Source organism: Acomys minous (assembly GCF_964271855.1).
Source record: "Acomys minous genome assembly, chromosome: 6".
NCBI lineage: Eukaryota > Metazoa > Chordata > Mammalia > Rodentia > Muridae > Acomys > Acomys minous.
Genome location: NC_140487.1, coordinates 46127049 through 46140497, shown reverse-complemented (window position 1 = coordinate 46140497; position 13449 = coordinate 46127049). Strand labels below are relative to the sequence as shown.

Below are 13449 nucleotides of genomic sequence, written 5' to 3'. Positions count from 1 at the left end.
GCCATAATGTAGACTTAAGAAAACCACCTTGACACCTGCATCTATGGCAGCCAGAGGGCAGTACAGGCTGGAAAGGCCCAATTATTAAAGCATCCACCAGAACTGCAGAGGAAGCTCACCACACAAATTAACCATACAAAACTCAAGACCCTGACAGAGGACATGGGAATCCCAAAACTCAAAGAAAACATTATTGGATTTGCCTGGACTTTCATATTTGGCTGAAACACCTCGGCTGCCAGAGAAACCTGCTTTCCTGCTCTCCATGGCTAATGGGAACCAACTCTCTTGACACCATATGGAAACCTCACATAAGATGCCAAACAAAACAGCAGTTTCTGTCAAGGAAATGCAACTAATCTACTTTATAATTTACAGATGTTGAGTTAGGGCCAATGCTAAGCACTGTGTCCTGGAGAAGTATTGTTCCTCTTTTGGAAGAAAAAAAAATTCATCAAAATCCTGTAGTATCTTCAGATAGCTAAAGATAGAAACTCAGAGTGCATGACCTACAAGGAATCTTTGGGGGTAGACTTAGAAGGCACATCAGCTAAGAATGAAAAAGATGGTTTAGCAGTACAGGGGAACTTTATCACTTGGGTGTAATGTGATAGAAGGCCTAATGTGCTAGAGTAGATTTCTTAAGCTCAATGAAAGCATTCAGAAACAAGAAATAAGGTAGAAATGTGACATGATTGAGAAAAGGGGCAAAGGAAGGCATTGGAAGGAGACATCCCTCACTGCATTTCATGCTAAAGACCAAAGCCTCCAAAGAAATCTCAGAAAACACTTAATTAACTAAATAAATCAAGGGGACATTGCTAAGTCTCCTCTTTCTGTCTTTGTTGTCATTGGGGTGGGGGCAGGATTTTGCTATGTAGCCTAAGTTTGTCTTAAACTTGTAATCGCCCTACTTCAGTCTCCTGAGTGCTGGGTTTACAGGATTGGTTCTCCATTCCCAGAAACATTAGCACTGCTGAGAGACAGTGATCTTTCTAGTCCAAGCATCTTCAGGAGGGCTACCACCGACTGAGGCGCTTACACAGTGGCACTACAAACACAGGCTGATAGAAGAGCAGAGGCCAGGTAGTGTGACTTAGATAAAAAAAACTAGAAACCCTACCTGTCAAGACCTATGGCAAGAGTTTCCAAAGTCATAAGATACTGACGGTGTATGAGGACAAATAGCCAACATCACAAAGATGTTCCTTGATTCCCTAATCTTATAAACATCTGATATTCCATAGAAAGGAGAGGGGCTTTGATGTTGTGAGTCCATAGGAATCTTGGTACGAGGAGATTATTCTGGATTCTGTGGTATACCCCCTATAATAATAAGAGAATGAAGGAGACAGACATTAGAGACAGAGACAGTTAAGGCTATAACAACAAGGCAGCAGTGGAGTGGCCTGAAAGTGTGTGCTGCTGCTTCCAAGCAAAGGAAAAGTGTTGTATTAGTCAGGGTTCTCTAGAGTAACAGAATTTGTAGAAAGAATACACACACACACACACACACACACACACACACACACACACACACAGAGGATTTATTGGAATGACTTATGGGCTACAGTCCAGCTAATCCAACAATGGGTTAAGATTTTGTCTGATTTGAACTAAACAAAGATTTCTAAAAAGATGAAATGCAAATGCCCAAAAAACACTTTTTAAAAATGTTCAGCATCTTTAATCATCTGGAAGCTACAAGTTAAAGCTACTTTGAGATTTCACCTTATGCCAGTCAGAATGGCCAAGTTCAATAAAACAACTGACAGCAAATGCTGGTGAGGATGCAAGAAAAGAGAAACACTCATCCATTCATGGCTGGGGAGAGTGCAAGCTGGTTCAGGCACTATATAAATCAGTGTGGAGGTTCCTCAAAGAGCTGAAACTTGATCTACAGGAGATCCAGCTATATCACTCTTGAACATATACCCAAAGGACTCTGCATCTTACTGCATTATTGATCCAATTCTAACACCAGAAATTGGAAGCATCAAGGCCATCAACAGATAAATGGATAACAAATTACAATGTAATTATGAAACTTGCAAAGAAATGGATGAAGTTAGAAAACAAGCTTGACTGTACTATAGAGCAATAGTAATCAAAACAGCACGGTACTGGCACAGCAATAGGCTAGTTGATTAATGGAATCTAATCGAAGACCCAGAGATGAATCCACACACATAGAGTTACTTGATTTTTGACAAAGAAGCCAAATCTATTCAATGGGAAAAGGATAGCATCTTCAACAAATGGTGGTGGTCTAACTGGATGTCTACATGTAGAAAAATTAAATTAGACCCATATTTGTCACCATGCACAAAACTCAAGTCCAAGTGGATTAAAGACCTCAACATAAAAACAGAGACACTAAATCAGCTAGAAGAAAAAGTGGGAAAGAGCCTGGAACACATAGGCACAGGAGACAACTTCCTGAAACAGAACACCAACAGCCCAGGCCTTAAGGTCAATAATTAATAAATGGGACCTCATGAAGCTGAGAAGCTTCTGTAAGGCAGGAGACACTTTCAAGAGAACAAACCCACAGCCTACAGACTGGGAAAAGATCTTCACCAACCCTTCATCTGACAAAGGTCTAATATCCAAAATATATAAAGAACTCAAGAAATTAAACATTACAAAACCAAAAAACCAATTGAGAAATGGGGCTCAAAACTAAACAGAGAATTCTTAACAGAGGACTATCAAATGGCGGAAAAACACTTAAATAAATGCTCAATGTATTTAATCATCAGAAAAATGCAAATCAAAAGGACTCTAAGATTCCATCTTACACTCATCAAAATGGCTAAGATCAAAAATTCAAGTGACACCAGATGTTAGCAAGGATGTGGAGAAAGAGGAACATCCTTCATTGCTGGGGGGAATGCAAAGTAGTACAACCACTTTGGAAATCTATGTGGCGCTATCTCAGAAAACTGGGAATACGGCTTCCTCAAGACCCAGCTATTCCACTCCTTAGAATATACCCAAAAGATGCTCCAGCACACAATAAGGACATATGCTCAACCATGTCCATAGCAGCCATATTTATATTAGCCAGAACCTGGAAACAGCCTACATGCCCCTCAGTAGAAGAATGGATAAAGAAACTGTGGTACATTTACACTATGGAATACTACTCAGCTATAAAAAAACAAGGAATTTCTGAAAATTGTGGACAAATGGATTGAACTAGAAATGATCATAATGAATGAGTTAACCCAGAAGCAGAAAGACTCAAATAGTGTATACTCACTTATATCTGGACACTAGCCCAAGGGGGCACGTCTCATGAAAGTCTTCACTTATCATGAAAGTGGGATAGAGGGGAGGACATCCTATTGGAACTCTCGGTGAGAGAAGTATGGGAGAATGGGGAAATAGATGAATCCAGAGGGTCCTAGAAATTTACAAGAAGAACATTATGATGGGCGGATTTGGGCCCAGGGGTTCTGCTCAAACTATAGCATCAGCCAAGGACAATATGTGCAGTAAACTTTGAACCCCAAACCAGATCTAGCCAATGGACAGGACATTCTCCACAGTTGAGTGGAGAATGGAGAGTGGGGACTGACTTTCATATGAACTTGGGTGCACCCTATTTGACCATGGCCCCTTAATGCGGAGACCTGGTGGCCCTCAGAGGAAGGATAGCAGGCTACCAAGAAGAGACTTGATACCCTATGAGCATATGCAGGGGGAGGAGGTCCCCCTCAATCACAGTCACAGGGGAGAGGAGTAGGGGGTAAGCGGGAGGGAGGGAGGATACAACAGATGGGATAACAGTTGAGATGTAATATGAATGAATTAATAAAAATATATTAAAAAAAGAAAGAAAACAAGCCTGAGTGGGATAACCCAGATCCCCAAAGACAAATGTTGAATATTTTATTTTACATGTAGATGGTAGCTTTTAAGCTTTAGTTATGTGTGTTTCAGTACAAATAACCACAGAAATTAGTAGACAGTAAGGGACAAGGAGAGCAGACCCTATGCAAATAACTACAGGCAACTAAAGAGTGCTGAGAGCAGGAGAAATAGTCTTCCTCAGGATTATTTCTTCCTGAAGAAACACAGCAATTGGTTATCCAATACCAATGGATACTTACAAGTAACACTATACAAATTGAGCAGGTAATATTTATGAAGGTGTGTGTGTGTGTGTGTGGTATGTGCAACAACAATTAATTTTAAACAGTCGGCCATACATTTTAAAGAGAAAAAAAATTGATGTAGGAGAGATTGCATTTGGGAGGAGGAAATGGAAGGGAGAAATGATATAATTATATTATAATCTCTAGGAGAGAACTTTAAAGCAGAGATAAATGGGGAAACTGGAACAGGAAGATTAGTGAGGTGTAGATGGAATGGCAAAGTAAAAAAGGTAACACAGGGATGGGGTAACTAACATTGAAGGCCTTTTGAAAAGCCAATGGAAACCCACTACATCCTAAATATACATTATGAAAGGATTTTAAATCAAAAAATATATGCATATATCAAAAGAATTTAACTGGAGTCACCATATAATAGGGGATACAATGCTCTAACTAGACATTTGATACCAACAAGTAAAACCTCCAGTGCCAGAAGGGGGTTGGTTGCATCTTTTCCAGCCAAAGAGACCCCCCAGAGCACCACCAACTGCAAACATCACAGGTTATTGCCAAAGGTATTGGTTACTTTCCACCACCTTATTGTAAGGCCCTATCGCAGAAGACAGCACTGGCTTACATGACCAAACATGGAGAAATGAACCTGGAGCCCAAGAGAAGCTTTAACTCTAGTGACGATCATTCATTGTGCTGGAAGGTACTCTTCATGCCATCAGAGGAGAAAAGTAACCATAATTTCAGCCACAAACCTTGTACCCTACAATCTGCCTGCAAGAAAAACTGGTACAACAGTAGCACAGATATCATGGTGGTAAATAATTACTTTTTAATTGGATTTATGGCCATGGACTAGAACCCATATCTGGCTCTGATAAAATGGCTAAAGAACTCTGCCAAAGGACCCGAGACTAGATAAGTCATGGGTCTAGGGGAAAACCTACTACCATTATTCTGCTAAAAGAATATAGCAATAAAATGCTATCTAAGGACACTCTTATATTTCAGTAGATAAGTGCCTCAGCCTGACTTAGAGAAGCTTCTTATTGTAGTAGATGGTACTTAGGTTGAAGACTCACAGATGGACAACATGTAAAACGTAAAAGACTTTGGAGAACTCAGACCTAAATAGGATGTCTTTAACAAACCTCTCCCCTCAAGGCTGTAGAATCTACAAGAAGAAGAAGGCAGAAAGATTCGCAAAGCCAGAGGTAGTGGAAAACTCCAAGGAAGCAGTATCCTCCAGACACAACAGGACTGACACAAACTCATGGACGCTATAACAGCATGAACAAATCGTGAATTGGTTAAAACTTTTTTCTTTATAAAGAACCTATCCTTGGCTATTTCGTTACAGTATTAGAAAACTAAATAACATGGGTGGATGTGTTTAGGAAATTTCAGAATCCTTATGATTGCTCCATAAACCTTTTCATTAAATTTCAGAATAGCAGTAGACAGTAAGTTAAAGTTTCTGAAAACATCCCTTCCCCAAGAAAATCAGGAAAATGTCCACGTCCTAGAAGGAACAACAAAGATGTTGTGTCATTCTCAAAGGTGTAGACTACTAGTTGATATAGGAAGAGCAGTCTTCACTATGTACCTGAGTAACTTGCTAGTCTGGCACCTGAAAGTATCAGATGGATCATAGAAGGTGACCCTCGTCATGCTGCTAATCATCCAGCAAACTCATCAGGAAGGACTATCGGAAGTTCACATTGGCTTGGCATAAGCATTTACATGTACTCAAGACCTTGGCAATAATGTTAAAATTTATGTCTCAATATAGTTCTCTTTAGAGAGTTTTTTGACACTCAGCCTTCTATCAAAGGTTAGTGGTCCATTCTTCAATTGTCAGTTTAATTGCACCCAAGGAGGAGGAAGAACACATGTAAAAATACTTAGTATTCACGTGCTGGACAGAGTGGGCGATTACCCCTACAAAAATTCAAGACCTTGACAAGCTGGTGATGATACTGTCAAAGAAATAGGGAGGTCCTTATTCCTTGATCACCTTGCTACTAAGTGAAGCATGTTTATTAGCCCTGGCTGGATGCTGAAAATACATGCCACATTCAGGAGATAAGAGCACTAAGTCACTTATCAATTGACTCAGGTGGAAATTGGTTTTGAGTAAAAGTTTGCATCAAATTTTAATCATACTTAAAGGCATCTCTATCACATGGAGCATATATCGAGCTGACCCCATGTCACGAGAGGATGTTTATAGCTTGAAAACATATGTTATTTTGCACACTCTCATCACAGAAAAGACCTATAAGCTCTTGCAGCAAATCCGCACCACCTGCATCAAACAGTTTGATCCTGGAGTGGATCCTGGTGTGCTAGTGGACCTACCAGGAGCTGAGCTTACAGGTGAGTGCATGTCAATTTGCAACAGGGACTTTTACTTTGATCTGGATCACATATCAAGTCATAAGTTTGAGGAAGAATGCATAACAACAAGTTGGCACATTGTGGGAATAGTACATTCCGGATCAAAATGAGTAAATTCAGAAGCATGATTGATCAAGTTACAGAAGCAGATGCTCAGATCCTACATTATCTAGCTTCATCAGTGCCTCAACTTCACCTGGATAAGAGAGGAAAAGCAAAAGGAGACACTTGGGCATAATTTGGGGATAAGGCAACTTGGTACGTCTGCAAGGTGACAGGGGCCTCTGGTGAACTACAGTCTGGCTCAAGGGAAGGTTTCCAGGATATCCTGCATTGTTCACTTTGCTATGAGCTGCATGGGAAAATGGAAGTAGCCTAAGGTAAGATTGCATGAAGATGTGTTGGGAGTACCTGACTGGTCAGGGACGTGTACAAAGCAACACTGAGAGTTGGGACAAGGAGGTATGAGGAAGTTATAGGGAAGGGCCTGTACGTAGCAGCATAAAGTGTATGGTGGCTTTGTGTCTCTCGTGAATATCTTCCAGAGTGCTGGTCCAAGCACTGATTAAATAAGCAATGAAGATTACCCACCTGGGGAAAGGCAGCCAGGTTCACAGATGATGCTTGCACAGTAGACCCCATAACAGAGGACCTCACAAGGCAGGATGCAGTGAGACAGAAGAGATGACTGCTAGACAGCCGCGCTAACAATTACTTGATAACGAGTGCCAATACTAAAGAAAATGAATATAAGGTACTGCAAGAGTACACCACAAGCGGATGTTGGTGCAGGCATCAGGGACTGTTTCTGTGAAAGCTGAGTAAGAGCATGTATGTGCTGATCCTAGGTGAGGAAGGAAGGAATTTGAGGCAGATGAGCAAACCAGTGTGCCCCCAAATATTCCTTTAAAAGGAGGTTTTCTCTTATGCAGCCATCAAAACTAGGAAATGGAACACTATGTATTTCCCTGGTAAGTTTTGCAATTTTCCAACAGTGTGACCCAATATAGAAAAGGTCCACCTTGGGAATCAGGCCTCAGCTATGTTATCATCATCCTTTGTCCTCTGCTAGCCACGGGTGGTTGCTGAAACTTGATTTCGGAATCTTGACACTTTCAATGGCGATAAGCTGGTTATTTTCTACAATGCTTCTCAGCTAGGGTTAGATTAATGTTTCCTCTTAGTTGAATTTAAGAGATAGGCATTTTGGGTAACATCATCTTAGAAGTGATGCAGTCTCTGCGTCCTAGTAAATGCCATATAAGTTCATTTCTATCGTTGCTGGCAATGTGAGCTTTGATCATGCAACTAAGGTGATATTAAAGTCTTCAGTGATAGGGTCAACCTTTTGTCTCTTGAAAAAAAAAAAAGGACAACATCACAAGTAGTATTTACCAAACATTCAGTGAACTCATTTACTCTATTCATCTTAATAATTTACAGATCCCATTTTTCAAATGTTTAGGTAATTTGTCTTCATTCTTACTTATCTTGATACTGAAATTGCTCCCCTATATGTTGCCTTTAAAAGCTACTTCAAGCAGGCTTCTGTGACGCTTTGTCATGTCTCCATCATTTTCTGAGCACTCTGTGTGTGTGTGTGTGTGTGTGTGTGTGTGTGTGTGTGTGTGTGTGCTCTCTTGCTTAAAGAATCTTGGCTGCTGTTTGGAAACTTCAAGACTGATTGGACATGTTCTTGGCTGATGTCGTGATCTGAGAGTGAAAAGATTATGCACAGCTAGGTGTACTTATCACACTTTTATCTATTTATATAATGTCATTTATTTATGTGTATTTAAAACTTGAAAATTTAGAATAAAAATCTCAAATTTAACCCAACACAATCGCCTCATTGATTTCCATATTTTTAACTAGATCTCTGATAGCAATAAACCTCTGACATTTTCTCAAGTATTTTTTTCATCCACTTTTTGTAACTAATCTGCTCTCCACACACAGGGGTGGCTTCCAGAGCTGAGTTGCTATTGCACCATCCAGGGCCCATGAAATATTCACCCACCGCATGTTTTGACATCCTACTGCACAGCCTTCCCCAAGGACACTCTGTGCACATTAAGCAGGCCCCAATCCCTCCTGCGTATACTACCTTGCCTAGCTTCCTCACCTAATGGAAGAGGAGAAGGAAAAGGGAAGAGAAACAGAGTCCATAGTAAAGGGCCAAAGAAATATCCCACCTCTAATTACAGAAGCATGCATACAGTCTCTAGAAATCCTGAAATAATTTGTTTCTTCACACGAAAATGAGATTTGCTTTTTAAAAATCTACTAGTGAGTGTTATGTAACCCTGATAAGTTAAGAATAATGGTGTAAAACGTGTTGTACAAATATTTATCTACAGTCCTTAAATCTGTTTCAGCATAAAGGACAATGCATTTTTTTTTTGAAGTTTTGGGGTCAAATTTAAAATGCCAATAAAATGTCTGGATAGAAGTCCAAGGAAGTTTGAGCACCCCACACATTCATTGTGCAGTGACATCCTGTGAAAAACTACCTTTCAGCTGACAGAGTTCAGAAGTCATCAAAATGAAGAACAAAGTGTTGCTTTCGAGGTTGCTCATGACAAATAGTAAAGCTAGGTACAGTAAGAGCATCATTGGTCGACTTCAACAGTACCCAGGCCAGTCTCCAAAAATACTGGAGAATGTTGTACCCTCCAAAGCAAAAGACATTACACTTTCCTTTATTATCATCGATCGGTTTGTTTTAGGTTTGGGTGTTTCTGGAGTTGCCTGTCTATACTTAGTGTACTTATTTCAGCAGAGCTTAAACTCTTTAAGAAAAATGCTCCTCTGATCTTTCTGTCAGTCTCTGAAGGCCCAGGACTGTTCCTTACACATTAGCAAATGGGCACCCTTGAAGGAGAGAAACAGGTGAAGGGTGAATTATCACGGTTAATTTTGAACTCTCTTCGGGTCCTCTGTCTTGTTGAAACACACACACACTAGTTTACTCCAGCCGCTGAAATCCTTCGCACAACGAGCTCCAGTTGGCAGGTTGGATCAAGTCCCTGCTAGCGGAACGTTTCAACGGCACTGGACCCTGCAAAGACAGGTTCCGGGGAGCTTTCTGCTGTACCATCTGGCAGAAGACGAAAAGTCCTCCTAAAATAGCAGCCACCTTGAAAATCGAAAGCATCAGCCACTCACCACTGGTGCGCCCCCCCCCCCACACACACACACCCCCAGCCCTGCCAACCCCAGGCGAGGCAAAAGAGAGCCCGGAGCTTGGTGGCACTTGGCGCAAACTGGGGCGTGTCCCTAGCCAGGGAGTTTCTGATTGGCTCTTCGTAGTGAAACACGGCTGAGGGTTAAAACGGTGGGGGGGGGGGGGGGAGCGGTTTAATAGAGGGAGTGCACACACCCTAACTAAACAGAGCGGGAAAGGTGGATTAGACTGTGGTTTCTGGGCGTTTGCGCAAGAAGCCACGCGCCCTGCTAAACCCGGGCCTCCAGAGGCAGCAGTTTCAAAGTGCCTAGAATCACAGAGAACTCAAGGACCTTTAGCACTAATTCTGGCAGCCGCCTGTGGCTCTGCGTTTGTGAGCCCTACGCTGTGAGTGTTGAAACTGTTTGCATGATCCTTTGAGATAATCTCAGCCCTAGCATGGTATCCTCTAGGAAGAGCTTTTTTTGCAGGCTGCGACCCTAACTGGTGCTGAGGAACTCGCTCCAGAGGGCCTGGGGCAATCGCAACTTTGGTATGTCATAACTATACTGCAGTTTTACTTTCCATTAAAATAATAATAATAATAATAATAATAATAATAATAATAATAATAATAATAATAATAAAAGACTATCTTAAAAGTCCAAGTACGGGCTGGACCAAGAGACACAAACGTTGTAATATTAGTAAATATGTTTCCAGATGCGAGTGGGTTTCACATTGTTCCGATTTTCAGTGAGAGGCCACTTCACAGATTAAATGTACACTGGGCAAGAGCTTTAAGCACACCTATCCTGTGTGTATTTCTATCATATTGCATTGAGAGTTGTGATCCAGGCTTGGAGAGAATCTCAGAGCAGACTGTTGCGCTGAAGGCTCTGGGCGCGTCCAGCTTGGCTCGGAGCCTCCAAACCCGAAGCACTTCTAAGCCTAGGCGGCTGGGACACCTACCGAGAGCCCTCTCCTCCTCCAGGTCCCGCTCCACTACTGTCGCTGGGGTGACACCCTCAGGAGTCAAATTACAGCCCCGCAATTAACATATGAATTTCCCCGAACTTACTAATGGGGTGGAGGGAATTTTTTTTTCTCCCAGAGCTGGAGCGTGAGTCTTCGGCACACAGTAACTTTTCTCTGGGTGTAAAAACTCTTTGATTGGCTCCTCGCACGCGCCTGCCCGCCTCCTTCTTTGACTGAGCAGACACGCGACTGGCGCAAGGAGGGGGCTGGGAGGGGAGCCGGGGGAGATACACTGGCGCGTGCCGCTTTTTAAAGGGGCGCAGCGCCTTCAGCAACCGGAGAAGCTTCGTTGCACGCGACCTGGTGTGTGATCTCCGAGTGAGAGGGGGAGGGTGGAGGAGGAGGAAAAAAAAAAAAAACAGACGTTGCAGAAGAGACCTGGAAGGTTTTTACTGTTGTTGTTTGGGGCTTTTTCCCCTTTAGTTGAACTGGGTTGCCAGCACCTCCTCTAACACTGCAACTCCAAGCCATTGCATTGCGATGTCCCGCCTGCTGCAAGCAGAAGAGTGGGCTGAGGTGAAAGAGTTGGGGGACCACCATCGCCATCCCCATTCGCACCACCTCTCGCAGCTGCCGCCACAGCCACCTGCTACCCTGCAGACAAGAGACCATCCTGTCTACCCGGCAGAGCTGTCCCTCCTAGACAGCACGGACCCACGCGCCTGGCTGACTCCCACTTTGCAGGGCCTCTGCTCGGCACGCGCCGCCCAGTGTCTGCTGCATTCTCCAGAGCTGGGTGCCTCTGAGGCCGCGGCACCCCGGGACGAGGTTGACGGCCAGGGTGAGCTGGTAAGGAGGAGCGGCTGCGGCGGCCTCTCCAAGAGCCCGGGGCCAGTGAAAGTGAGGGAACAGCTGTGCAAGCTGAAAGGCGGGGTTGTTGTGGACGAGCTGGGCTGCAGCCGCCAGCGAGCCCCTTCCAGCAAACAGGTGAATGGGGTGCAGAAGCAGAGGCGGCTAGCAGCAAACGCCAGGGAGAGGCGCAGGATGCACGGGCTGAACCACGCCTTCGACCAGCTGCGCAACGTTATCCCGTCCTTCAACAACGACAAGAAGCTGTCCAAGTATGAGACCCTGCAGATGGCCCAGATCTACATCAACGCCCTGTCGGAGTTGCTGCAGACTCCCAGTGTCGGAGAGCAGCCACCGCCGCCAGCGGCCTCCTGCAAAAATGACCACCATCACCTTCGCGCCGCCGCCTCCTATGAAGGGGGTGCGGGAGCCTCCGCGGCAGCTGGGGCTCAGCCGGCTCCGGGAGGGGGCCCAAGACCTACCCCGCCCGGGGCTTGCCGGACTCGCTACTCCACCCCAGCTTCCGCCGGGAGTTACTCGGTGCAGCTGGACGCTTTGCACTTCCCAGCTTTCGAGGGCCGGGCCCTAACAGCGATGATGGCACAGAAGGACCTGTCGCCTTCGCTGCCAGGGGGCATTCTGCAGCCAGTTCAGGAGGACAGTAGCAAAACCTCTCCCAGGTCCCACAGAAGCGATGGAGAGTTTTCCCCTCACTCTCATTACAGTGACTCTGATGAGGCCAGTTAGGAAGGCAAGGGCTCTCTAAAAACTGACAACCAAATGCCCTTCCCAGTTCGCGGAATGCCCTGAGGCACCCTCCTGCACCCTTTAATTTTTGCTCTGTGGTGACCCTTGTTAACAAGGACGTGACTTCAGATGGCTGCGGCTCTTCCAAACCCCTTTCCTCCTACCTTGTGCTTCCTCTGTACGTAGATACAGTAACGTTATATGTACCCTTTCGTGGCATCTGTTTCAGTCCATGCTGCCAATACGCTGCTAAAATGTCTTACCTGTATCTAGTCTGGGTTTCCATTATTTTATACCCTGGGCATCCACCCGCCTATGTTGTGCTCACTCACAAGGGAGTTAGTGTTCGAAGTTGTTTCCCCAAACACTTTGGAAGCCGCATTCGGTGCTTTCCAGAACATGGACTACTGAGTTGTTTAATACGGGGGCAGATAATGGTCTCCGTAGAGCAAAAATGCCCAGTGCGTCTACTGGACCCAGAACACACGCACTTCATCACTGGCCGCTGCACCGCCTCGAAGAAACTCAACTGCCAATTGCGAACCAACTTTTGATTTTACATACAGCCACTCATAATCCTTAAACTCTTTGCAAATGTTTGTTTTTACAAATGAAAAAATTTAAATATATATGTAGTGTCAAAGGTGTTTGGTCAATTTTATTTTGCTTTGTTAACATTAGAAAACGTATTTATTATTAAGTATTTGAATCCATTTCTACTTATTTGGTTTTTTCTTTCATTTTTTTTTTTTACATTTTCTACCCGATATCGTTTTATTTTGATTTAGCAAATCCAGATGCCATTGTTTTATGTATGCTCTTTTACAAATGATAAAATAAACTAGAAAAAAATACCTTTGAGTTGTTACGCATTTTATTCCAGTAATACATTAAATATAATTTGTAAGTGATCTTGTAGAAATTATGAGATTTGCTGTTTTTGAAAAATGTTGCAAACTCCAGACCTTCAAGTAGCCGTGGATATACCAATGAATTGTGAGGTCAATTGTACCACCAGATTTGCAGCATAGTTTGCCTCTGGGTAACCAGGATCTTTCAGCATCCTTACTCCTGGAGTCAACAGTCTCCAGGAGAAGCCATTACCTTTGGTCTCTAAGGCTCTGGTCTGTGCTGGTTAGTATCATTGAGATTACTTATTTACACGCACAAAAAATAAGCTGAAAACTTTCC

General features: G+C 43.5%; 1 protein-coding gene across 1 annotated transcript; it reads left to right on the top strand.

The window, feature by feature from the left end:
- Positions 1–11040: 11040 nt before the first annotated feature.
- ATOH1 (atonal bHLH transcription factor 1) lies at positions 11041–13104 on the top strand. The gene has a single exon (XM_084785043.1). The coding sequence runs from the start codon at positions 11203–11205 to the stop codon at positions 12256–12258; it is 1056 nt and encodes a 351-aa protein (XP_084641169.1). The 5' UTR covers positions 11041–11202; the 3' UTR covers positions 12259–13104.
- The last annotated feature ends 345 nt before the right edge of the window (positions 13105–13449 follow it).